The sequence below is a fragment of the Tyto alba genome, unplaced genomic scaffold (assembly GCF_018691265.1).
Source record: "Tyto alba isolate M040663 unplaced genomic scaffold, T.alba_DEE_v4.0 Super-Scaffold_11, whole genome shotgun sequence".
Lineage (NCBI taxonomy): Eukaryota > Metazoa > Chordata > Aves > Strigiformes > Tytonidae > Tyto > Tyto alba.
Genome location: NW_024881273.1, coordinates 9,956,834 through 9,983,749, shown reverse-complemented (window position 1 = coordinate 9,983,749; position 26,916 = coordinate 9,956,834). Strand labels below are relative to the sequence as shown.

The 26,916-nt window shown below is 40.7% G+C and overlaps 1 protein-coding gene across 3 annotated transcripts in view; it reads right to left on the bottom strand.

Annotated features, from left to right (window-relative positions):
- TNC (tenascin C) overlaps positions 1-26,916 on the bottom strand; it is a 72,880-nt gene that overhangs the window by 6,696 nt on the left and 39,268 nt on the right. Inside the window, exons 11-21 of one of the 3 annotated variants that reach the window (XM_042786860.1) lie at positions 20,781-21,053; positions 18,453-18,725; positions 17,064-17,333; positions 14,458-14,733; positions 11,880-12,152; positions 10,149-10,421; positions 4,539-4,661; positions 3,141-3,284; positions 1,861-1,980; positions 1,269-1,412; positions 292-422 (exon numbers count right to left, since the gene is read on the bottom strand). In XM_042786860.1, coding sequence (XP_042642794.1) covers positions 292-422; positions 1,269-1,412; positions 1,861-1,980; positions 3,141-3,284; positions 4,539-4,661; positions 10,149-10,421; positions 11,880-12,152; positions 14,458-14,733; positions 17,064-17,333; positions 18,453-18,725; positions 20,781-21,053 — 2,300 coding nt within the window. The remainder of the gene's footprint in view (positions 1-291; positions 423-1,268; positions 1,413-1,860; positions 1,981-3,140; positions 3,285-4,538; positions 4,662-10,148; positions 10,422-11,879; positions 12,153-14,457; positions 14,734-17,063; positions 17,334-18,452; positions 18,726-20,780; positions 21,054-26,916) is intronic. The other 2 variants (XM_033012049.2, XM_033012050.2) reach the window with 2 other exon arrangements.

Here is a 26,916-nt window from a genome sequence, read left to right as displayed (position 1 = left end):
TACAGGTTTGGAATGAGGCAAAATAGTTGCTTGTGCCTTTATCTGTATTGTGGAGAGATGACTGTCAAAATTCAGGATGCAATTGAGCTTCTGTTTCAGATTACAATATAGGAAAGCATTTAAGCAGGTTTTAAATGCATTTGTGTTCAAGCTAGCACTGAAACCGGTACTTAATATTCTACCATGTTTAATTTAACCACATGATTATCTTCCATTGCTGGACACTTCAGAGCATCTCTACTGCCCGGTTTTGACACACAACCCTCCTGGGTTTATTTACAAGTGCTATACCTTGACTCTGCCATCAATGGACTCGTAGATCAGGAGATAACCAGTGACAGGAGCACGTGGAGGACTCCAAGTCATCACAGCCGTTTCTGACTGAACCTCAGTGGCACTTAAATCTCTTGGAGCATCCAGTCCTGAAGGAGAAAACAGATCGATTGCAGTCACAGGTATATGGGGTTTAGTACATAGGCTAACTTATGGGCGGTATATTAAAATGGGCCAGAAAAGAAAACTTTTTATCCCCATAAATTTGAAATTAAAAAATATTTCAACCTAAATTTTGTGATTAAAAAGTAATTTCCCATTGGAAGTTTTAAAATACAGGTATTTATTTTATTTAAGTTAAAATATTGTCTTGTCTCAAGCATTTTAATTTTTAGCAGTTGCACTGAAATATCTTTGGAAAAAAAAATTGTGCCTTTCATTATTTCACACAAGAAGACAAATCTGTATTCACATATTCTCAGGAAGGACAACTATGGTTCCAATGATGCCTCTTTTAAATAGGAAAACTTTTCATGCTTGGTCTGGGTACAGTTTCCCCTTTCCACTGTAACACTGAATTTGTACAGCTCAGCTCTTGGTTCTCTAGTTAACACCCTGGGACAAATCAAGTAACAGTCAGAAAAATGATAAACTTCCATGATTTCATTGATGCTAATGGAAAGCCATAAGTATGAGACCAGCTCTCGATACCTTCAGCATTGGTAACCCAACATCAGCCCCCAAAGAAGAGTTCCTGCTTCTGCTTTGTGTGAGAATCTGTAGAATTGGTGACAGAAAACCACTTTCTGGGTCAGTCACACCAGCCTTTCACAAGAGAAAATTTGGTGCAAATACTATCAAAATTCAGGTTTCTAGTTAAAAAAAAAAAAAAAAAGGCACAATATGCTGTCTGACTTCATGGTATTAGCGATTTATAAGCCAGGTGGGACTAGAAGGGATGGCAGCTCTCCCCTCAGAGAGGTGGGACATAGCACCTGTAGTGAACTGGGTGGAGAGGGTCTCGCTCTTCTGCGTGTCCTTCAGCGCGTGGACGCTCAGCGTATACTCAGTCGCAGGTCGAAGGCCCTTCAGGTCATACTCCACAGTGTTTCCTGATACCATCTGAGTGACTTCTGGTTCTAAGAAGAAAACACAGAAGAGAACAAGTATTGGCGTTATTCAGACATGTCATGATGTGCTCAACTGCATGCTCCACTCAGTGATATATTCTTACTCGCTGGGAGTAAGCACAAAATAGTAAAAGCCCAAGAGCTCATCTCTGCTTACACCTATGCTGAATGTAAAATAACACCGGAGTCCTTTATCTAAAAGTATTAGCACTCTCTAGTGTTCATATGAATTATAACACCATGTTTTCTTTTCAAGATTCCCAGTTATCTCTGTATCATGTCTGAATTGGGAATGCTTAACTAAAATTATCACTTTTAAAATGCTTCCAGCAAGGCATCTCTTTCAAATAACAGCTCCCTGCCACCCTCCTGGAGTCACACTGCTGCACCCATTTCTGAGCATCTCTCGAGAGCTGTGACTCTGTCAGCTCCCTGACCCATCACTAATTCTTCTTACCATCCTCAGAAGAATAGGAGACAACGTAATTATCCACAGCAGCAATTGCTGGCTGCCAGGTTGCCAGAGCCTCAGAGTCTGTGATGTTGACCACTACTAGGCCTGACGGGCTGTCCAGAGCTGAAAGCAAGAGAATAACAGATTGAAGGAATTTGACAAACATTCTCAGCTCTGTGCAATGCTCTGTTGTAAATATATGATATAAAATGCGCAAACACTGCGCTGTTATGATCCCCTTTGGAATAGTGGAGCTCTGCAGAGAAGACGTCAGTGCCTATAAAGAGACATCAATTGCTTCTACTGGAAAGGGAGGTCAATGCATGAAAAGATTAAATGCTGGGAACAGACATATCTAACTATGTTCTCAGATCAGTCTTGATATCATAAATCTTAACAGCTCTGTCAGAGCTGACATACTTCTCTCAACACTCTCAAATTTGGACTGCTTTTTGGAGCAAACTCAGGAGACAGAGCTGGGAAAAATAACTAAAGTGATGGCAACTGATAGCCACTGTGACCTTCCACCAGCTTTCCCTGCATGTTTAAAAATAAACCGATCAAACAGCCAGCCAACCATCCAAAATCCCCACACGTCCTGCCTTGCTTCCTCATGGGACTCTATTTCACACAAAACTTTATGCTCTCCCTGATCTGGGATAGATATCTGCCTCCAGTACAGCTGGAATGGGTTATAAATTTCATGGTTTTATCCAGTAGTCATCATCTTGTTTCTTGCCTCAGTTCTCTGAATACTTGTCAGCACCCAACAAAGAATCAGTGAATGAGATAGCAGGGTGGGGTCAGCAGGGGTGCAGTGAATCCTTATTTCCTGCCGGGGATGTTATAAGCAGTATTGAATCAAAACCAGGAGAGAGAATGTTTTTTCTGCTTAGGACACAGTCTGGAACCTGGGAGATGTGGAGTTTGAGTCCACAACAGAAACTGGTCTGGACAGTTCAGCTGAGCTGCCTTTTGCTCCCTCATCTGTGAAATGGTATTAATTAAACTTCTGGGGTTTTTTCTGATGTATTAGGACTGTACATACATGAAGTGTCTCTGTCTCTCTGCAAGCTGGTTCATCACTTAGCAAACAGGAGCCTTACAAGTTCTATACTCATCTGAAATATAAAGACACAAAGAAAGAGTGGGAAAAAAACTTCCTACAGTTTGAGTGGACAGCAAAAATGGGATCTCAGTGGGTCTTCAGCTCCACTTCCTGAGTCTCTCACAAAGCACAGACAATGCACTTGAAAACCTGCTATTTCCCCTTTCTGTATTACCTGTTTTCAGAGTGCCAGAGACAGGTTCACTTTCTTCAAAGCCTTTCACAGAGATGATACTAACATTGTAGTCTACACCTGGGACTAATTTCACCAACTTGGTCCTTGTCTTGCTTCCATCAACTGTAACAACATTTGGAGTACCTAGGATGAAGCCAAATGCCAAGAGATTAGTGACACAATGCCCTAGTAAATGCTTGAAGGATGTGTTTCTGGTTAAAGAAGTTATGGCCAACATGGGCATATTTGTACAGGAGGAGGTCAATTTTCCCCAGTTAGTAACAATCACCAATGTCAAAGGGCAGCCTCAGGAAAGAAATATTGCTGCTGTGAGACCTAAATCTAAGACACTGGTTTGTATTCATTTCTAGTGGAATGCCAACAGTAAGAAAAATTAACACTTCTGTTGAGAAAAATATAATTTTATGAATGAGATATAAGGTGAAAACACAGAACTCTCTACATGGAAGTTCATACAGCTGTGAGGATCTGGTCTAGATGTCCTTTATTTCTGGTAAGGGCTGGAAGCTTCTCCTTCATCCATCTCATTTCAAATAAACATATAGTATATATTATTTTAAGAGGCGCTGCATGTGCAGGTGAGCATTTGGGACACATATTTGTTTCAAATTCTGTGTTTATTCCTGGAAAGCACTTAGACAAGTGCCTAACTTCATGGCTGTGGATTGCTGCTTTTCATCTGTGGGACCACTATATATTTAAAGTTGCATGTGTGCTTTCATACTATATTGTCTAAAGGCCTATATCTTTACTTGTCTTAGGCAACAGCATGTCTTTTGTGGTCCTGACATCTGTAGTGTTTGCTCTTCAGCTTTTTCCTTTCAGAGATGTCCCTAAATTATGCTAGAAATCTGTTTAAGTGTAAGAAGTTTTTTTAAGCTGAACACTAAAACAAAGATATAATGGATGGAATGAAACAACATTGGGGAATACTGAGAAAAATCACTGCCTTGGAAAACTATTATAACCTTGGATTACGATTATTATTTCTAAGTGTCATCTTTTCAAATCTACTTAGCTCATAAAATACCTACAAAATAATGAGACAGTTTGCAAATACATCCTTACTTAGGAGGCTCGGTGGGACCAGAGAGTTTTGTGAAAGTGTCCCTATTAGGGGTACAACCATTTCAGCATCTAGCTCTGAGCTCCCTTACAAGTCTTGTCCATGGGATGTGGGACACTATGTTCCAACAGAGTTTGGCTACTGAGACCATATATACACACTTGTGTTCCTGGTCTGCAGTTTGAAGAAAAAAGAGATGATCTGTGTAAGATGATCTGGGAGGTGCACTGAGCCATGGATATCGGCACGACAAACCCTTTCTGCTCTCCCTTTTACCATCTTCCCCCCCGTCCCTCCTCGCAGTTCCTCACCTCCTGCAACAGGGACGTAGGAGATGCGGTAGCTCTCCACGCGGGTGCGAGGGGGTGTCCAGCTGACTGTAGCAGAATTTTCCGTGATGTCAGAGAAAGTAATTCCCTTGGGAGATCCAACAACTGTCAGTGGAGAATAGAGAACAAACACACCACATAGAAAGAAAAGGTAAATCATTTGTTTATCAGTCTTTAGTGCTGGAACACTGATTTGTCTTATCCCTCTATCCCAAGAGCCTATGCTATCAATACTCTGTCCTAAACAACACTAATGCAGGGAGTACCAAACAGTTAATGGTTTTTTTTACATACTGATAGCAAAAATCTATTTGGTCTAAATTTTCCTTTTTCAGTAACATTATGGTAGTGCATAGCTTAAAAATTACCCCTGGCATATATCTACATATCGTGTACACAGAAGAAACAGAGATTTCAGTTATAGAAAAGTATGGAGGAATACTTACAGGAATACTATTCTATCACCCAGGAGTCATTGTGTTTACCATTTTTTCTACCCCAGTTTCACTTGGATGATTTTTACTTTTTCCACTGAGTCTTGGAGCCTTACCTCTGGCACACAGCAATGACAGCCCTTAGCAGTGGAGATATCTCGCTTCCTGATCATAAAGTTTCTACTGTAGGATGCCTAAAAAAGACCTGCACTCAGTTGCCTGAGTTCATCAAGGGTCTGTCCTCTCAAGCACTGACTGCCTGTAACTTCTTTGGTTTCAAACTAGAAGTGACAAGATTTGCTTCTTGGAATTTCTATCTGAGACCATGATTTTTCTTAGGTACATTCAAGAACATCCATCCAGAGGACATCCAAGTACAACCATCATGAGGAAGGCACTTGTGATTTTGCTGCCACTCTGTCATAAAATCCCGTCTTACCCTGTATAAACCTGAGCACTACATTTGCCCATATAAATTAGATCAGTAAGTTGGGCAAAGAAAGGCCAAGTTTTGCCAAAATCACCCAATTTTAAGATGCAAATAAACATGCATCTGAAACATTCCTGTTAAGGCCTAATAAGCTACTGCAAAACAAAATGGAAAGGGCTTCTGGAGGGACATGGTAAAGAGACCTGCCACTTCAAAGTTTACACTGAGCATCTTGCTTCCAATTTCCTTTTTTGACTGTAACCAAAACAACCCTGACATGTGTTAAAAAAAATAAACAGCCCACACAGAGTAGGCCATTAGCACAAAGAGGAGAGATACCAAACATCAGCCACATTAAGAGCAGTGGAGACCGGCTGAGGGCAGGGGAAGGGGGGCAAGAGGAGAAGAAAAGTGACTGAGCTTGAAATAGCTTGGAAAGAACGTGTCTGCGGGAAAGAAGTCAGAGGGCTGTTTGTTCCATGTGTCCCCAAAGCTCTGGCAGCAGTGCACTAAATCAACTGGAAGGCAAGGAAAGAAAAACAACTGAGCTCTCAAGAGAAATGTAAATTATTTCTCTGGAGCTCACTAGACATGTTGGGTTTCTGGGGTTTGCTCACATGGAAAAGCCAAAGAAAGAAAGAAATGAAAGATAATGAAGAAAGCAAGGTGGAGTTAGTACAGCTACATTGCACACAAAGTTGCTAATGATTTAGATACAGTCTGAAGGAAACAGAAGAGCATAAAGAAAACCTGGGAAAGAGAGAGAAGTGAAAATCACTTTGATTTTGTTTCACACTGTAGGTGGCTCTTAGTGACTGGTGAAAAGTGCTAGTGATAATGCTAAAGACCAAAGAAGTAGACCAGCACTTGGTTTTCATACACACAGGGAATTTCAGCCTTTCCCAGAAAACAAAGTACCCAATCCTTCCCAGCTGGACTCTGCTGTGCACACTTCCATGGGCTTCATGCTTGTTTTCTGTACCAGGTGGACTGCTGCATAACAAACAGTAGAAAAGAAGAGCCTTGACTGTGTGAGAGTTCCACATCCCAAACTACCCCAACTGTGGCTACTTTCCTGGGGGAAAACCTGGCAAAGAAAGTGTAACAGACCATCAGAGCAAGCATCAGTCCTGAAATGAGTCCCAGAGATGTAAGAGACTGGTACCTTTCAGCACAGGGAAATGAAAAAGGAGCAAATGAAACCACCTTCTTGGGCTACCTGAAAGCCAAAATTAAGCAGGCATAAAAAATGGCCAGTATGCTTCTGTCTTGTCACTCATAAAAAAACCTCAGTTCATCTGTTGGGCAGATACAAGTAACTGGCATTATCCTCCAGCGTCATTCCCCATTACTGTTATGAGAGGTGGATGAGATTTCCTGTGATGTTGCTGAAGCACCCATGATACCTGAGTAGCTGCTATTCTTTGGGAATTTTGTTGCTAAAAAATTGTTCTGTCATTGCTCCTAAGCAGCAGGAAATATCAAGTTTCATTCAGTATGTATAAATAGCATGTGAAGTGTTTTGTGATCCTCTCAGACAAAAAATTTTGTCACAGTATGGCAAAACACCATTAGAAGAGAAGGAACGTAAGAAGCATGAGACCCACACTTCCCACACTTTGTACCAAGGATATTAAGTGGCACACAGCTGTGTTGTGGTCCCCTGGTGAGGGCTGAATTACACCTTCACAGCCATTATACAAATTAATTTCTAGAAGACACCAACTGCCCATGTGAAAGCAGCAGTGGACAAACTCCCTTGTGCGAACTTGGTTAGACACTGCAGGTCTGTATGATGTTGCCTCACACTACAGTGATTTTACAATTAGTGTTTTTATCACAACAGAATTAATGAGGGTAAAAGAACAAACGGGCAAATGCAGACAGTAGGGAGAGGGGGTACCATCATCACCCCAAACAGGATAACCTTTTCACAGCATTATCATCAGCGGTTCTGAGGAAAAACTATGGCTGTTCATTTGCACATACAAGTAAATAATGGAGGAAGAATACTTGTGATGGATGTGGGAAGATATGACTTTATCATCAACTCCCACGCCCAGCAGTTTCACACCACATTCCTGGTGTGATGGGAGCAAGGGAAAACATCTCAGCCTCTGCACAAGTTACCAGCTTGTAACTCGTGACAAGGACCAACTCAAGCTACATGGAGAAAATGGTAAATGCCAGTCCTGCCCTACTCATCCTTTCCTCATCCAAAGCCCGTGGCTACCACTAGATCAAATGCCTTGCTGACAACTTCTTAAAAGAGAAAGAAGGAAATAAATCCACAGAGGAGGAGGAGGGAGCAGCAAAAGGTGAACACTGCAAGATCTTTCCTCTCCCTCCTTCCCCACAGCAGGTGGGTGGTTTGCTGTACAGAGAGAAGTGGTCAGACCCTCACAGGGGATTGCTTGGCAATGCTCTAACCAGATTCCCTCAACTGCACCAATTACACCCTTTGTGGACCTGATCCCTGAAGACTGTATACACAGGTACGTGTCCAGGGAGGGAAGAAGGGGGAAGCTGTGGGTGATAAACACAGAGAAGTATTTTTAGTCTAGATTATTTTCCTGCCTTCATTTCCATGGTAGTGCTTGGTTTAGGTTTGCTGATCTGTTTGCCATCTTTGTCCCAACTGTTATTTTACTATCTATCTCTTCTATTAAAGCTAAAGACTGTCTAGATAATTTATCCTTGCTCACTTGCCTCTTGTATAGAGGCCAGAATAAAACAAGGCTGAATACAAGCCTGAGCTACCCCCTTCAGGGATAGAAATGTTTCTTTGCAACCAGACTGGAACTGCTATAAATATACATATGTTTGCCTAATAATCAACTCCTAAATAAGAAACTAGTGAGATGCTTTGGTAGCCCCAGCCACCCAATATGGTGTAACCTCTAGTCCAAATTATTTAGCTGGATTTTTGTGGTTCGAGCTCTGTTATCAATTATCCATGGACTATTTACATCTGACAAACATCTTTTGGGCTATTTGCTTCAGTAGGGTGACATGTGCTAAATCTCCCTGAAAGACCTGAATAAGAATGTAGTCATGAGGAAAATGATAATTCTTAGTGGTTTACCATAAATATCCTGGAAGTCAGTGAAAATGGGGACATGCTGCTAACAAGTGCAGTTGACTTTAAACATCCCTCTCCATTATGAGTCAACCCGCATAAGGCTGGAGAAGGGTGGCTTGTGATGGATGCATGTTCTGCTTCATGTAAATGTCTGGGTGAGTGTATATATGTCCTTGCTGTTTATTCAAGGGATGTGATGGCAATCAGTGGAGCTGGTCAGAAATGTGCCTCTCCATGCTAACAACTGGCACCACAGACATTAAGGTGAATGATGAGGCCATGCTATTTCAGGAAAAGCTGTTCAATACTGAGTTACTGTAGTCCCTTTTCTGTGTGTTGTCTGGAGTACACTGCTACAGCTGAGCAAATGCCTCTTTTATGAATTTCTGTTGGCTTCCTCACTAACTGAATTTACCAGTCCCCTTTGTGTTCCCCTCCCACCAGAATCAAATTGATTTGAAATTATGTTGTTTTCATATCAGCAAGCTTAAAATTCTGAAAAGAGAGAATCTGGGTCACAGGACATTGCTTCATTTGCTTCAGATTTAAATACGGTTCAAAATGAAACAGTGATTTTGGTGGAAAAAAATCAAAGGTGCCTACATCAGAAGCTTCCTCAAAAGTGCCAAAATGAAATGGTTGAAATTATAACCTTTTTTTTTGTTTAAATTAATCTCACAAATTAGACCTAAGCTTTGAGAACTTTTTACATGAGTAATATCTTCTTATTTTCATAGAAAAATAATATGAAAAAAATATTCCAATCATAAATAGCAAAAATATCCTTCTTCTCCCTGGTACTGAGAAAATGAGGCTCTGTTCTCGTGGAGATTTTTCAGAAACATATATAGGTTTAGGCTAACTTCAGGCAGCAGGCATTTCTAGTTCTGTTTATAATGTTTCTTCATTAGTGTGAGAATATGAAAGGCAAGAACTCTAGCTCTCTGGAACTGGCATGCTGCAATCGAGGATTAAGGTGTTGGTATTTTTACAACAAAATGGCATGAACTGGCAATCATACTTGTATGTTTTCTTCTGGATGATTTTACTTGTGTATGTCACTAAGGTAATTTACATCAGAATTTTTGACACACAAGAATGAGAATATAAATCAACTTCTGCTGAGTTAAAAGCTCTGATTTTGTAAGAAACTTTATTTTGAATTATCGAGCACTTGTTGCTCCTGGTAAGATCAGTCTAAGTTAATGGTGCTTACTCCTTTGTTGATCAAGCCATAAATAAACTCAATAGCTCTGGTAAATTAATTTTTTCATACCTCTTTTCTAGGGAGGCAAATTGTTGTGGAGTGGTGATAAGTAATTAGCCCCATGAAATCGCTGGAAAAGGCTGATACAGAGACAATATTTCTTGGCTCTGAAAGCCAGTGCTTTAATTGCTAGACTCTACTGCCTAATTCCAGATCATGAAAGTAATTAAATAAAATCATATTAAATAGACAGTGATGAAGCTACGGAATCAGAGATGATTATAACCAATTGCACCCCAATGAACCAGTAACTTGGATAAGGGACACGCAGGAGACAGTTTGAACACCTCAGTAGCAGCCCAGGCTGGCTGTGAAAAGAAGAGATGCTGGAAGAAATACGCATGAACATGTTACACGTTTCCTACTGCAAAGACAATACCTGTGGTTGCTACTGCATTTACGGGTTGGGAACGCCGTCCACTGCTAAGTCCATAGAGCTCAATTTCATATTCAGTACCCTCTTTCAGCCCTGTTATATCCTGGGTGCGCTCATGGCCTGGTACTATTAGTTCCAGTGGATCAGATTTTCTTTTGGTATCCCTGATTTTTAGAACAAAACTGTCGAAAACCCCATCGTCTGCAGTCCAGGACAGACGGAAGCCATCTGGAGTAGCATCTGAAACCAGAAGGTTGTCGACCTCGGGTTCTGCTTCTAAAAAAGGAGAAGATGGCAGTAGGGAAAAGAAATGATTTTTTAATTAGTTCATCAGAGACCTGCCTGAGATCTGGATATAGCATACTGCAAGAATCCAACCACAGTTCAAAGAAAGATCTGCCAGCTATTGAAAAAAAAAAAAAAAATTAGCATTATACACATACTGAAGAGGATATATGTGAGTGTGTGCAGGCCCATTCAAACTTTCACTCTTTAATAGCAAATCCACTGCATGGACATACACCATTTGCCTCTGACATGCAAAGTTACACATGCTAATATTAACTTTCATGTGCATTTCTCCCTTGTTACCTATGTGAAACCTTTATGTACGATAAAAACAAGCTTTTGTTATAGAACTGCAGGCATGCCTGTAGTATTGTCAGGTCTCTCTCTGTCAGGAGGACAAAATAGAAGCCACTTGAAAGTCTTTCTCTTCATGCAAACCCCTTATTTCATGCAATTCTGGCGTCTCTGATGCTTCTGATCAGATGAATTCTTTACTTTCATATTAAACAAATGCTGAAGCAGCAAAGGGGAATCGTGAAAATTCATATTGCTTAAACAGCACAGTTAAATCCAACTGAAAGACCTAATATCTTTAGTGAAAGAACCCATTCAAGAGGATCCTAGAAACTGTAAGTTATTGATTACCTGCAAAATATCTTTAGCTCAGTACGGTCAGACATCATTACCTAGAGAAATGCTACTGGAGTGGTTGCTCTCTTACAGCATCTCCAAAGCACTTCTTTCTTCTGCAGAAGAAATTCCTTTTTATTTTCTCACAAACCTCCAATCAGATAACCCCCAGCTTTACTGCTGCACGGACAGCAACATGCAGATGATACTTGGTGGTTATGGCTAGAGAATCGGTCTGCAATTATTTTTCAAGAAAGCTCCAGTGCTGCTGGAAAATGGCAGCTATGATGAGGTTGAAAACATGAGCTAAGTTTTTCTGGAGAGAGATACCAACTTTATGGGTGGCAATGATCATACGTGATGGTCTTTGGGTGGAACCCACACAGAGAGTAAAAGAAAGGAGGCCATGGGCAAGAAATCCATGACTCTTCCTGAAGGTCCTGACGGTTGGCAAGTTGGAGAATGCTGATGTGCCCAGCAGCTGTTAACAAGACGAGCTCCCACATGCAGCCATTTTTCTTTAAAGACTTCGGTTAGAAGTACCTGCATAACCATACCAGAAACTTTCACCCTTCAAGCCATGTCATGCGCCCCTACCGAATCCCTCATAAAGACAAAAGGAAAACATCAAGTTAAAAGGAACAGAATTTCATTGGTGAACCTGTCAATCATGAGGAGTTATGTGTAGCCACGATGCAGAAAAGGATGCAAAAGCCAAGGTTTGCTCTGCAAATGGATTGCACGAAACATCTTCCATGTAAGAAGAAAAGCAAGAAAGAAAGAACGGAAGAGAACAATTTGTTCACATTAAAATACCTGTAACAGCCACAGTGCTTAGGGGCTTTGTTTGGTGCCCCTTGGCAAAACCATAAAGTATAACCTCATAGCCAATGCCAGTAATAAGGCCTTTAAGCTTCAGTTGCCGCTGGGCTCCCGTAAGGAGGAACTCCTGTGGGTCCAGCAGCTTGCCAGAATCCACCACGACTACTAGAAAGTTGTCAAAGGCATTCTCCGATGCCATCCACGACACTGTGAACCCATAAGGGTTAATATCAGAGACAGTTAGGTTTTCCAGTGGGGGCATGGCCTCTAAAAGAAGGGAAGGTGCAAAAACACACAAAAAAAAGAAGCGAAAAACATTGCAAATTAGAAAGTGTCACAGATTCCACCGAACATAAATAACATTTTCCCCCAAAGTATGGATTTAATAGAAGTGCATAGCCATGACCACAAGACTAAGATTTTCAATGGAGCCTCCAGAAGTTAGATGCCCAATTCCTAATTTTCATCAAGAGTGTCGCAGCACCTCATCACACAAGCTCCATTGAAATTCATTCCAAGCTCACTGTGTAAGCACATTTCTTCTCTTACACATGCACTGTAAGACAGTTACAACCAAAACTGGTTTAGAAATACTATGCATAAAGCTTTCATTTCCTTACACTTGTCTCCACCACTGGTGATTTAGGGACAAGCCTCAACTTTGGCATTCACAATTCCTGTATTTTGCTTCTTTACCTCTCTACTTCACATGAATATCTCCAGCTTTTATTTTCAATGGTGGAGGGGTCAGAGATACCAGAAGGACTGCTAGAAGCAGAACATTTACCAGTCAGGTTTATAGCCAGTGCAAGTATTAAATATTTGCAAGATTGTTTTTTGAGGGGCATAGGAGAGAAGCCAGAGTTTGCATTGCCTAAGAGCAGGGGCTAATGACTGCAGAACAGAGCAGTCATCTGTCCAAAGAGCTTCACAGGCAACTGCTAGTGTGGTATGCTGACAACTTAAAGAAATTCCAGTGAGGGGTCTTTTATTTTCACATCAGCATGACATTTGTCAAAGTTTAGAGGCTGTGGATCAACTCCTCAAAACTGTCCTACCAAGTCTGAAAAAAAAAAAAAGCCAAATTTTAACAAGATGGTTTCTCAGTGTATTTTGCTCACTCAGAATCTGACAAGTCAAGTAGGAAGATCAACTGGCTCTGCTAAGCCATGACCTTGACCCTGGATCCCAGGTATTGCCAGTATTTCTCTAAATTATTTGTCAAGCCTTGCTTATGGCTCATGAGCTAACTCATCTGATCTTCCAATCACTCAAACTCCACTCACAAAAATACCCGTTAGTTAAACACAGAACTTTTTAGGGAAAGGGTTTGGGGTTTGGTTTTGACATTTCATAACTGCTGAAATTGATATTCTGTTAGAATTTGGCATAAAAATTCCCTCCTAAATTTTTATAATTTGGAAGTTCTTATGTTTGCTGTTTATACTTTTGGGTGCCAGAGATTCAGCTTGAATGTCCTCAATTTTGAGATATTTTTGCAGCTTGATTACTTCTAATCAAGCAACCCCAAAGAGTCACATTTTGGTTTGGTCTCTGGGAGGATGAATGAACAAATTAAAAGCCCAAACTTCTGAAATTATTTTCCTGAGATAGGTTTTGAGTGACACCAACACTTTAAACCCAGCAGGTTTATGTGAACTGCTGGCACATCCTTCTGTGTAGAGAGTGCCACGTGTTTACCAAGCTGTGGGAAGCTTCCTCTCAAAACACCAATGTCCAGGGTTAATTTTCAAAAAGGAAGCATTTTTTCTCTGGTGGAGCAAAAGAACAGGGGTTTAGAAAGCAGAGTTGCTCACTTCTGACTATGTGATTGAATGTCATCAGGAGCAGATCAGAGCTGGTGCAAAATGCAACAATTTGCCTTAAGGAAGATGATCGTGGACATTGCCTTCCACAGAACTGACAGCCCAGATGCTGTGAAGGATGCTGCTACTGCAACTGATGTTGCCACTGAATGTTAACGAACAGAGGATAAAAAGAAAAAGGCCTCAGTTTCTCCATTAATCCTATTTAGGGCATCCACATGTCTATGTGACAAGCCCTAGTAGCACATACTGGCCACATAATACATTGAGGGTTAACTCTGTGGCCTTTATTTGATCATCTAGGAGGCACGTGATGTACAACCGATCCCAGTCAAAATCTAGCCTAAGTGTTCGGACATAAAGGATGTGCTGAAGGGACATGACAGGACAGGAGGTGTTCTAAAACCCAGTCCTCTCTGGATTCTTCAGATGAAACTACCGAGTATTAGGCAAATTTTCCCCTCAAACTTCAGGAGTTAAAAAACATTATTAGACATGGGAGAAAGACTCCAGAGGGCTCTTAGCTCAATTTAAACCAGTACTCCTCCTAGAAAATTTTTTTAAGGTCAACATGACTAGTCTGACACTTTGTTGCACTAAGTTTGCAAACAAAACCATTGTTGCTGGACAAGATATTCAGTGCTGTAGAGAGTCTTTCTTTTTTTTTTTTTTTTTTTTTTTTTTAATCCATGCTGGAATATGTATTTTTATAAGCCAATAAAGACTCCAAACATTTAAGCAGGTACCTGTCATGACAAAAGCAGTGAGGGGCTCTGTGTGAACACCTGCATTGGTGGTCCCCTTAATGTTAATGTCATAGCCAGTGTAATCTAGCAGGCCTGAGATGTGAGCGCTGCGAGCCCCTCCTGACACCGTAAGCTCCTGGGGTTCATGTGCTGCATAGGAATCTCTAATGTGTATTACAAACTTGGCAAAAGGCCCATCTCTTGTGGTCCATGAGAGGCTGAAGCTGTCGGGGGTAACGTTTGTGAGTGTGAGCGTGCCCAGCTGTGGCTCAGCCTCTGAAGGAGAAAGGAACACAGGTGAAGAGACAGCGTTACTCCAGGGGGCTGGGTTATTAGCAGTGGAGGTTTATAGATGCTTAAAGATAAGGCTGAACGTTTTAGCCTTGTTTTGCAGTGGTTGAAGAAAAAAAAAAAAAAAAGGAGCATAGCAAGATCTGTTTTGTAAGGTTTTGGAAAGAAGCCACTGAAATTAGTGCTGACTTTCAATTTAGTTTTTTATTATTTTTTCTTAAATAAACACAATTTTCCTAATGAAATGTGGGCCTGATTTACAGAAGCACCAACAGCATACAGTCCTGTGGTAAAACCATTCAAATTGGAGGAATTCTGCACTGGGAATTTGATGGGAATATAAACCCACAGCAATTCCAAAGTAGATAAAGTAGGATTCAGGCAAGAATTAGGTGAGTCCAAAACAGACATCCCTGAAATCCCAGTTCAGCTTCTGTTTAGTATTTCGGTTGACTGAAGTTGTGGATGCTTTTATTTTTGGACCCTGAAGTCTATGAAGTTTATCACTAACAGTGATTATTTCAGCACTAATCTCAGGCCAAAACCTCCCTGGACTCCACAGATAAGGTGTTCCTCATCCTCTGATTAGGCACAGTTAGAGAATATCTAATATAGACTCAACAAAAAAAAAACCCACAACACTGCTGTTGCTCTCCTTTCTGACTGTTCAGTGGTGAGGGTGCTTCCTTAAGAAGCAAAGACTTTGCTAGAGAAAATTCAAAATCACATCTCTCCCCTGCCAGGGGAGAAACTTGTCTTTCAGGCTATAAGAGGAGGAGATCTCCTTACCTATCTTGTTTTAAACCTATTCCATTTAGTATAAAATCATTAAAGATTCATTAGAGCACAGAGAACACAAACATGACCTGGCAGTCAGGTGGTCAGAGAATCCTGTGTCTGCTCTCAGGGCTGATTTTCTAATTTTCCTCTTGCCAACTGAGTATAAACCAAGAACACCTTGGGAAATGCAGCCAGTGAGATACAGAAAAGTAACTATGAAGTGATTCATGCTGGTAGAAAAGTAGGAAAAATGTATCCCACTGACAAAGAGAACAGTGAAAGAACTAAATCCTTTTATTAACTAAAACATGAACTGCTGCACAATGGTCCAACTTTTACTCCCGTCCCTTGTTGCAAGAATTTTAAATAATAATCCACCTTCTTCTCAGGAATTGTCTGGGAACAGGTGAATCCAAGTGGCCCCAATTAAGGACACATGCTGTTGTCATGCTGTCAACCAGTGATCATCAATGCCTTCATGGATGACAGTGAAGATGTCACCATGTAAGCATGGTACTTCCAAAGACAGGGGAGGAGATGAGAAAATGTACACAAAGCAAAAAAGGCCTGGGTGGAGAACCCAGTGAAACCGGACATCAGCCCCGCATGCAGGTCAGAGAGGACAAACTGATCCTTTCCAATCTCATCCTGAAATGGCCACATTCCTTCACATGCCACTTGCATCCAGGCAGGCATGTTCACATCATGACAACCAGACTCCAAAGAACACTACATGCAAAATAAACTGAAATCATCTCTTCAGGCAAGTCTTAGTGACTTCCCACCATCCTGCAATCACCATCACCACAGGAAAAGCTCTGGCATCCAGTGAAACAAGACAGGTCTTAGAGACTCCAAGCTAGCAATGCAAGAGACAGAGTGGTGGGCTAACCACCAAGAAAGGGTGAACTTGCTTTTTGAGCCCTGCTCTCTGCTGGGAACGCATAAAAATACTAGGCAGAGAAGAACATCAGAACCAGCACAAAGTGGCCAGATAACTCCATGCAGTTTTGAGTCATTTATCATGCTGCACGAAACTCCCACGAGAGGTGCAAATGTCTTGAAAGACATTTGGTTTTAAGAACAAAGAACGAAAATGGCATGCAGTTGCCTCTCCAGGCTGATAAAGACATGAAGGCCTCCCACCCACAACAAAGCAAGTGAGGACGGGATAAACATGAACTTTTATTCCCAAACAAGTGCAGAAATACTCTGTGAAAAATATTAACCATCTGGAGCAAGTCAATTATATATACACAGAACTTGCAAATAAGTGTATATATAAAGGAAACCAATCATGGTTTATTACTGGCTCCCTTAATGCTGGGGGCACTTTTTCAGCCTTTTCCATTGTCTCAGATCTCTTTTTTCCAAGCACTCTCAAGCCCAGTACGTTTCAGCCTCCCCTTAGAGTGATCTCCCTATAATTTACCAGAGGAACGATGATGAGTTGGAGCCATGTTTTCGAGCAGTTCGGTGGACAGCAAAAGAAAGAAGAGAAAAAAGCAAACCTGGAAGGTGAAACAGTAAAATACCTGTGGTTGCCAGTGCTGTCAAGGTCTGACCACCTTGCCCATCAATTACACCATGGAGTTGAACAGTGTAATTAGTGGCAGCTTTGAGGTTGGTGACTACATAGCGCCGGGAGGCCCCTGGCACTGTGTGTACCAGGGAGTCCAAAGGGAAATCAGAGTTTCTGACTTCCAGAATAAAATGGTCAAAGGCATTATCCTGTGCTTCCCATGTGAGTAACATGCTGTCTGAGGTAGCATTTGATACAGTGAGTTTGCTAAGAAGAAGTTCCTCTACTAGGGGAAGAAAAACAAATGGAAACGTATTGCAATTATTAAAACCCAAAGCAACGAAATAAAATAATACAGAAGTTCGAATTCACATGAGCCACAGGTCACAAAGATCATCTAGCTTTGTATTTCTCAATGTTTTTCATAGCACCACCCCTGCAGTCACCCTGTCCGTGTTACCTGTGATTCAGTGAGGATATTCACTATCTGATGATGCTAGAAACTGCAACTCTGTAATATCTGATCACTAAAATTTGATATTCTGCTTAATGTCATTGACCACGTTAATCTATTGCTATGATAAATTGCTATGACAACTCTTCCTAAAATCATGTCAGCAGGCAAAATTTGTTAGAAATATTAAATGAACACAATGTGAGCTATTATCTTCCTACTATGAGAATCACTGGCTACCATAGTCTAGTCCTATCCTTCCACTTTCATACTTTAATTCTCTAGAGCACATCGAACTTCCCTGTCTTTTCTGGAAAAACTGTCAACTGTAAAACCTCGAGATGTGCAACGTGCCAGCAGATAAATGACTACCTATTTCATTCACCAACATCAAGTCAAATGGACTCTCTCAATCTCTCATCCAATGTAAACTGAATTCTGAAGTTGAATTCAAGCAATGCATCTGCCTTGTAGGAGGCTGCTGTCACAGACTGAAACTCACATGAAATCTATTTAGAGAATCAGGATAAAAATCATATCTAGAAATCAGCTTATCTAAGATAAATAGTGTCTATGCTGTGTGACAGATGCAAACACGTGTTGCAAGACTAACGTAATGAATCATCTCCCACTTGGTTCTTGAGAAATCTGTTTTGCTTCTCATCTGTGTCAGAGGTTGCCCCAACCTTAATGTTTGAACAAGAGCAAACATCGTGTGAATGAAATCACATCACAGTGTGATTGACTGACTTTGCTGGATGGGATGTTGGATTAACATTCACAGTTCAAAATGTCCCCGGCAGGTCTTCCTTAGAAGGTGTCAAAAAATGAGGTAGAGGATTTGGTAATGGATAGACCGATGGGGTAGCTGAGGGCAGGGAAAGGGGCACAACCTGTAAGGAAGAGTTAGAAGAAAGGAGAGTTAGCATTGAGGTAGGTTTCATATACCTGTTGTAGCTGCAGCACTTATTGCCTGTGTGCGGAAACCACGAGAGATCCCATAGAGGTAGACAATAAAATCAGTGCTGGGGGAAAGCCCTGAGATATAAGCAGTTCTTGAATTGCCTGAGATGTTGAACTCCATGGGCTCCAGCAACCTGTTAGAATCAATAATTTCAATAGTAAAGACGTCAAAGTCCCCATTGGTGGTTGTCCAAGAAAGGTTGAAGCTTTCAGGAGTAATGTCGGAAACGGTTAGCTCACCAACTTCTGGGTGCACTCCTGAGGAAGGAAACAACATTGGTCAGAAGAGGAGAGCCCTGTACCTCCTCCTGCTCAGAAATACCGTGCTTCTCTCTGCTCATGCTGGCAGCACTCCAAGCTGCCACTGGAGAAGAGGGTTTGAGTAAAAGCTTGCTACAAGCAGACAGGTACTAAAGGGAAGGAATCAAATGAAAGCATCTCAAAATGTTAAAATAAGAAAAAAGAAAAAAAAAAAAAAAAGGAAGAAAAGTGAGTTTAAAAGCTATGGCTATTTTCCTTTACCTCCAGGAGCAGCTATGTGTCTTTGAGATCTGGGCATGAAAGCGGATGCATAAGAAATTTTCTAAATGCCCCAGGGCATTTGGAAAGGTCAGATTCCCAGTTTAAAAGAAGCTACAACTAGAGTTATTGCTTTATCCAAATGAAAAGATTGTGTTTTGTTTGCTCTTCTACTTTCCCTTTCAGCTTAAGCCTATGAAGGCTGGCATGTAATTTTGGAGCTGGAGCCAAAATGCAAAACAGTGATAGCTGCCTTGGGGTTTCTTCCTCTCTGTAGACATCCCTGATGTGTTACAGGAAGGCTCAGAAAATTCTGACAATTGGAAGTCCCCAGAAGGGAAAATTTTAAAAAGCCGGGTGCTGAGCATGACCCAGAAAGGGAAGGGAAAACCTCAGCAGGGCATCTTCTGCTGTTTTCATTAAGTTAATAAAAAGAACACATTGCATATTTAGACAGGACACCCATGATGTCCGTTTTCTTGTTTGTCCCCGTACAGCCTCCTCTGCCTAGCCACATTGTCTGTTTTCAATGGGCAACCCGCTACCAGCTCATACTCAGGACTCTCAAAGCACAGGACTAGTAGCCTGCAGCAGGACACAGCCCAAGGCAAGTGCCAGACACATTTCTACCCAAGCCAGGCTGCTTAAAGCATTATTGAAACAAGCAAGCTCTACTGCATTTCATGTTTTAATTCTGCTTAGTTATTTTGCGCACTTTTATTCCCTTCTGTACTGGGTAATATGTGCTTGGGGAAATCAAATATGAGCAGGTTCTGGCTGTCTCACAAACACAGGAGGTTGCAAAGGTCTGTAAGGAAGCCCAGAGGCAGCAGATATCATCTACAAGAAAGTATCTGAAGGAAGAACCGCTGATGCCCCTTTATTGCCAATTAATTCACATCCTGTTCATGGCCAATTATCACAACACCTGGAAGAATTGGTGAGCCATACAGGATAAACATAAGTATGTATTTACCTCTTGCAGTCAAAGCTCATGATAAGCTCTCATTAAAAACTGCTGTCTTTCAGAAGATCAGCCAGAAAATTATTTTTGTGGCACCTGATTATTTTCATGCAACCTTCTGATAACGCAGGGCTTATCTTCCTTCCTTCAGGTTAGTTCTATGTCAGAGTAGTTCTGCTGAATTTGGTTTTCTTGCATTACACCTTTTTCATATCAATCAGACTGTTTAACAACCTTATGTGTCTTAATATATGATACTACTCTTGGTAGGAAATCATTTGTGTTCTTTATTATATGAGAACGTATAGAAGGTATCTGTCCTTGCCCTTGAGTCAGATACACACACTATACCCCTGAGTTTGTATTTACACAGAAGCTACTGTGTAACTTCAGAAGTAGATTCTGAAGGGTAAAAACTAAACATACTCTTGGGCTTTGATTATCTGGGCTATAAAGAATGGTTTCTTATAATTTTACAAGGCAACCTTGGATTTCCCAAGCATGTACAACAGCCAGCTGGGTTTTGCTGTTAGTGTCAACCATCAGAAAAGCGAGTAAAGGGAACAAAACAAGCCATTCTGAGGTGGAGGCAAAAAAGCATTCCTAAAAGTGAAGGGCTCCATGGGGGCACAGAGGCTCTTATTGGAAAGTCTGATCATGAGGCATTTCCATGCCAGAGATGTTCAGCCAAGCTTTAATGAGTTCAGTGCACCCCATGCAAAGCCAACCAAGTGAGCAAGCTTTGCCGAGCAGTTGCAATAGCTCTGGCTCACATCCCTGTCTGCAAAGAAAGGGAGCCATGAGACTGGATGAGTGACTTGGAAAGATACCTGTCACGGTTTCAACAGAAAGGGGTTTGGTCCTGTAGCCTTGAATCACACCGTGAAGTGTGATGTTATACGGTGTGTTGGCCTTGAGGCCTGTAACATTCACAAAGCGCAGTCCGCCTGGGACTGTGATATTCCAGGTTTCTTCAGGATTGTCAGACTCCTGCACCTGAATGATAAAGTTCTCATAGGCCCCGTCGGTTGCTGTCCAGGTGAGCTGGAAACCATCCCAGCCAGTCTCTGACACTGATAATTTTCCAAGCTCAGGTTCCTCCTCTGGATAAGGACAGAAAGTCAATCAGTTACTCAGATTACAGACTAGTGGTGACGACATATTATTTAATGATGTTCCATGTTAATGAATTTCACTTGTAATCAGTAACACGGAGATGTACCCACACACACACATTTACATTCTCAGCTGCCCCAGAAAACTTGTAAAGTCCCTTCAGAGACATGGCAAAACAGAAACATAAGAAAAGAACTGTAGTAATGACTAATAATCACATTAATGCTAAAAGACTGCTTACAGAAAGCAGCTTATAGATCATTTTACAGCTGCAAGTGCTTTGCCAACACTAATTACAATTCCATATGAGACAAGTAAGTATTACTATAACCACTTCACTGCCCTATTAACAACTCATTGTTTGTCTTTATGAAGTGACTGTTAATACTGCAATAATGCCTGTTGTAAGGGTAGGAAGACACTGAGTTTAGAGTAGCTGGGATTCAGATATTTATGCTTTTAATTGTGTCCACATAAAAGATGCTATTTATTCTTTCAAACTATTTCTAATACAATACAGTAAAGAAGGGGGAAATTCTTCCATGTTTCCATATCTTTAATGGGTTTGTCTTACTTATATTACATTATTCTGTTCAAAAAATCTGCCTGGGGGGCAAAGAAGCTTGGATTTTCAGAGTTACTGATATTAATCTAAAATTTAAATCTGCATTCACAGAAATAATTCACTTCTCATAAGCCATCACAGGGGTGGCTAGGGAAATTGGGAACCATCAGAGCTAACTCTGATGCTGTTAAATCTGAAAGTTTAGGTCATTTTCTCAGCAGGAATAGAAAGTGTTCTGTTACAGAGGAAATACAACTGATTCCTTAAAATTAGCAGTTGTATGGGAAAATGACAGAGTAATACCTGCTTTTTTTCTAAATGGAAAATATTGCTATATGATCTTTCATTGGCCTGTGGACTGCAATGACTTTCTAGCACTTTTCTTATTTATTTCATTGTCAACACATAACCATAATGAGACCAGTCTATCTGAATAATCCCAATCTGCATGGCTAAGAATTTATAAGAGATGAGGCATGAAGGGAAATGGATTTGATTTGTCAGTTGTAAACTTCAAGCTTTATGCATATTTTAAGGCAGAAGATAAAGGGATCCTGTAATAAATTAAAATTAGGCTCAGCAACATTACTCTTATAAATTTTCCCCTGTGAAAACAGAGTGCTTTTTATATGACTGCCGCATAGCCTTATATAGGTAGCTGGGGTCATATTTTCAGTGGTTGAGCTGTCAGAGATCACAGTCAATCATCTTCTGTGAGATTCACTAATGCACAGTAAATTGCTACTACTCAGGAACGCAAGGGTTTTGATGAGTTTTCCCATCCTGTTAGAAAGGAAGAGATTGTTTATGAAATAACACAATTATGTTAAACAAACAAAAAAAAAAAAGGATGAATCCAGAGCTGTTTTGCTTTATCGGGAACAGAAATGAGACTTATTGAGACAAAATATGAATCCTGTCAAAATAGCACCATTTAGCTGAAAAAGAGAAAGCAGGACAGAAAAGGAACTAGTTGTATCAGAAATAATGATCTTTTGGTGGCAACAGAAACAAACAAAACCAAACATATTTCCTTAAAAGGAAAATTAAACCAAACTAAAAGTTACAGTAAGGTAAAATCTTTTAAGTAAAAGTTTGATTATAACAAGTAATGCAGTAATCATCACAGCTTAAAAGCAATTCAGATTTCTCTGAAGAGTGCTCAGTTTCATTCACTTCCAAGATGCAGAGTCCCTTTCCCTCCTGACTGTTTCTCATGCATGTCTGAAATGGAAGTGCACACAACCCCGTCATGCTCTCTAGGGACCAAGAGATTCTCATACAAGATCATGCACTGACTTAGACTGTTGGAGTCTTGCAAAAGTCTCATCCGTAAAGCATCCAACATATATGACAAAACAAGGACAATGTCATGGCAAATGATACCAAGGGATGATGTTTCTTCCTTAAAAAAAAAAAAGAGATAACAAACCATTGAGAGATTAGACTACTCCAGCCTTGTAGTAGGTGTGAAATAACCTGTGTGTTTCTATGTAAATATTTTATCTCATGTTGTGAATTTGGGTTTGGGTGATGGACAGGTACAGTCATTAGTCTCCATCTAGGCTCTCCAGATATGAACTTACACACTGGTATTTTGATCATTACTGAACTGAGCCCTGTGGCTATAGGCCTGTTTCCTCATGAAATTCATGTGCTAAGGATAAGAGGTGGAAGTTTTCAGAAAGGTATACTCCCAATGTGTTACAATCTTTTTTTTTTCTCTGACATCACCACTTCCATGCCAATGTTGCAAACTGCAACTTCCTTGCAATCTTTCTTGTGTTTGAATCACAATCCAGATAAATACCTGTGGCATCTTGCTATTTTCATGTGCCTTGTAAATAGCAGATGCATCAATGTCTCTCTTTGCATGCAATTTGAAAAAAGAGAATTGATGCTACATCACCTTAGAAGCTGCATGGAGCACTGTCCATGCTGCACCACTCAAGGCTCTCATTCCATAGCAACAAGAGTTTTATCCGTGCAAAAGGAAGAAAGAAAAATAACAACTGAGAAGTGCATCACTCACAGAGCCTAGTATTTCTGCAGTGGAACAGCAGTATAAAAATGAAGTTCTGTATTTCAAAGCAGAAAAGGAACATATGGCTAATGAATCCATAGAAAATACCTGTAGTAGCTAGGGCTTCCAGGGACCAAGAGAGCTGACCTTGAGTGCTTCCATGGAGGTTAATCTGGTATTGTGTGCCGGCTGTGAGATTGGTAATTTCTGTTTCTCGATGGTTTCCCGGCAAAAAGATTTCCTGTGTTCTGTTTAAACTTGACAGGTCTTTCAGAGTGATAAAGAACTGCTCAAATACCTCATCCTGTGCTGACCAAGACAGGGTGAAACTACTGAAAGTCCTGTGTGTTATATTAAGGTCATGAAGAGCACCAGTGGCTTCTGAGATGGGAAGGTCAGTGGGCACCGAAAGCAGAGCATGAGAATCAGTGCTGGGGTTTTCTAAATAACTTAGCTCTGTAGGTGCAGTACTGGTAGGATTAAATGATGTTTCATTGATTGATTCTCCAGGTGTTGTGACTAGATGTGCTAAACAGAGGTAAATTACAAGTTAAAATTTCCTGATAATAAACCCCCAAATATACAAAAAGACAGCTAACATCTGCTACAAAACAGTTTGTGTGCTTTGCATTAAAGAGCTTCTAAGAACAGACAAAACAGATGGATACTTCTGTTTTGGAGACTGAATCCAGGCCACAAGCAAAGGTAGCATCACCAAGCACAACATGATGCTCACACAACCACACTAACTAGTAGATCCAGAGCAACAACCATTAAACACAGAGATGAGTTGAAATGCTTCTAGCAGAGAAATGGGCACATCCTCAGTTGATGTAAATCAGTACACTTTGAATACCTCCAAAGAATTTTGCTAATTTACATCAGTGAGTATTTGAGCCCTAAGTCTCTCAAACATGCCTTTTATCTTTACTACAGCACATCAGTTATTGATTCTGATACAAACCATAAGTGGAATGCATGCCAAATATCGCAAACATATCCAAATCCAGACTGAGAAATCAGCCACAGCAGAAGCATGCTAAATCTCATCCAATCAAAAACAGGCATGGAAGAGTTATCCATCTGGATACATGCAGAATTTTCAAAAAAGGCAGGGGAACACACACATCCTTACCTAAAAACTAGGACAGAAAGAACTTGAACAATCTTTCTTTAAAGAGATCCAAAGGAACGGAAGGGAAAAAGACTTGGCCTTCAACATGCTGAGTGATCTGTGAATGTATCCTGTAGCACAGTCAGATTCTGAAAATCTGAGAACTGTGGAGATCACAGAGAATATGTTTCTGATCACAGCTGCAAGGCAACAGGCAGGTGATTCTTCTGACATGCAGAATTATCTCCTCATTAGTGGAAAACCACGTAATTTCACACCTCAGTGACTTCCTTGCTTTCATGCTCCACTTGCATTCAATTAAGAGAGAGCAAGTCATCTACCACCATCAATCAGATCAGCACAAATACGTATTCAAGATTCAGTATCTGTCTCCAAATGCACACATATATCAGGAAAAAAGAAGCTTTCAGAGGAGAAAGATCAATTAAAAATGTTTTCGAATAAATGCAGAAATGTTATCTTGAAAATATACTCTCAACAAATACAGATATTAAAAACATTGTTTTCTGCTCACCTCCAGGAAGGAGAGAAGCCTGTGAGGCAAACAGTGATTTATGTTTACATATGTCATTGATATTCTTGACTTAGGTAAGAGCCCTCCTTAAATTACACCAGCACATGATCTGAACCAGGCCCTACCTATGGTGCAACCTGAAGACAGTCATGTTGTCATCGCACCAGCATACCTGCAACGGTGACCACTAGCATAATTCCCTCTTTCTCAGTAAACCAACCGTCAGAACTATTATCTGTCTGCACCGGGGTTACTGAGACAAGGTAACAAAGCAGGAAGCCATGCAGTATGGAACCTTTAGCCTTCTGAGACTCTCAACGGATTGTGCACAATTAGATGCCAACCAGCTCGTCCCTATTCTGGGAACAGCAAACAACTATGGCATCAAGCAAGTGTACTGGCATTTGTTCAGCCTTAAGGTTGTCTGCTTAACATGCATAACAGTAGTTGGGCTTTACCGTGGAGTATTTCTGCAGAAGACATGCATAGATAGTGTGAACAGACCAGTGGGGAGGAAAGGGCAGCAGTACATCACACAGGTACAGCTCCAGGCTGTGGATGGTCCCACTGGGAAATTGCCATGCACCCTGAATTGGAAACTGAGGACAGAACATCCAAAAATAGACAGGAAAAGGAAAAAAATATGGCTGGTATTATGATCCTGATATACTGAGGATCCATGAGAAAACCCTGTGTAGTATTAGTCAAAATTGGCTTCTTATTTCCCCTATTTTTACTTGACCATCCCTACTGACATTTCTCCCAGATTCCTGCCAGTTAGAGTATAACCACACAAGGACTTTGTTACTCTAATCTGAACAGGAAATACAGCAGGAGTTAAACTGCAGTATACAAAAACTGAGGGTGGCATTTTAATTCAGAATTTTGCTGTCACAAGTGGTTTAATTTCATTGTGCCAACTTTAACAACTACATAGGAGGTTGCCATGTACAGATTGTCTCATGGAACATATGCAATTATATGTAGTTATATTACCTCTGATATTTTTCCAGATCTAATTCTGAATATTACCTTGGGTTTAATGACCTGACTCCACAAATGGACGAGAAAGGGTGGTCTACCCTCTACACACACATATACCCCACATTAAGTTCATGTGTAACAGAGAAATATGTGGCTTTGTGTACAAACAAACAACAGATATAAAAAATGAAAATTATATGAATACATGGAAAATACTCTGATACCACAGACAGTATCAGTCTTCATTGTTTAGCAGATAGAATACTATAACAGATAACAGAAAATTTGGAGCTATAGGATAACAAGACCCTTGAGGTACAAACACTTGACTTAGCAACTAGGGGAATAGATGGGGAGAAGAGAAAGAGACCTCTAGGAGCCCTAGGTGGGTGGATGACAGCCAGATAGAATGAGTCATGGTGGCAAGATGAATTAATAGTAGATGCCAAAGAGCTGAAAGCTATGTAGAGGGAAACTGGATGGACAACAAACATACACTCTTTCTCAGACGGGAATACTGCTCAATATAATTTTCTTAGTAAAATCTTCAGCATGAATATGGCCTAAATATGTCTATAGTGCTGTTGCTAGCCTTTTGAGGAATTCCATTGTAATGCTTCACTGGCGAT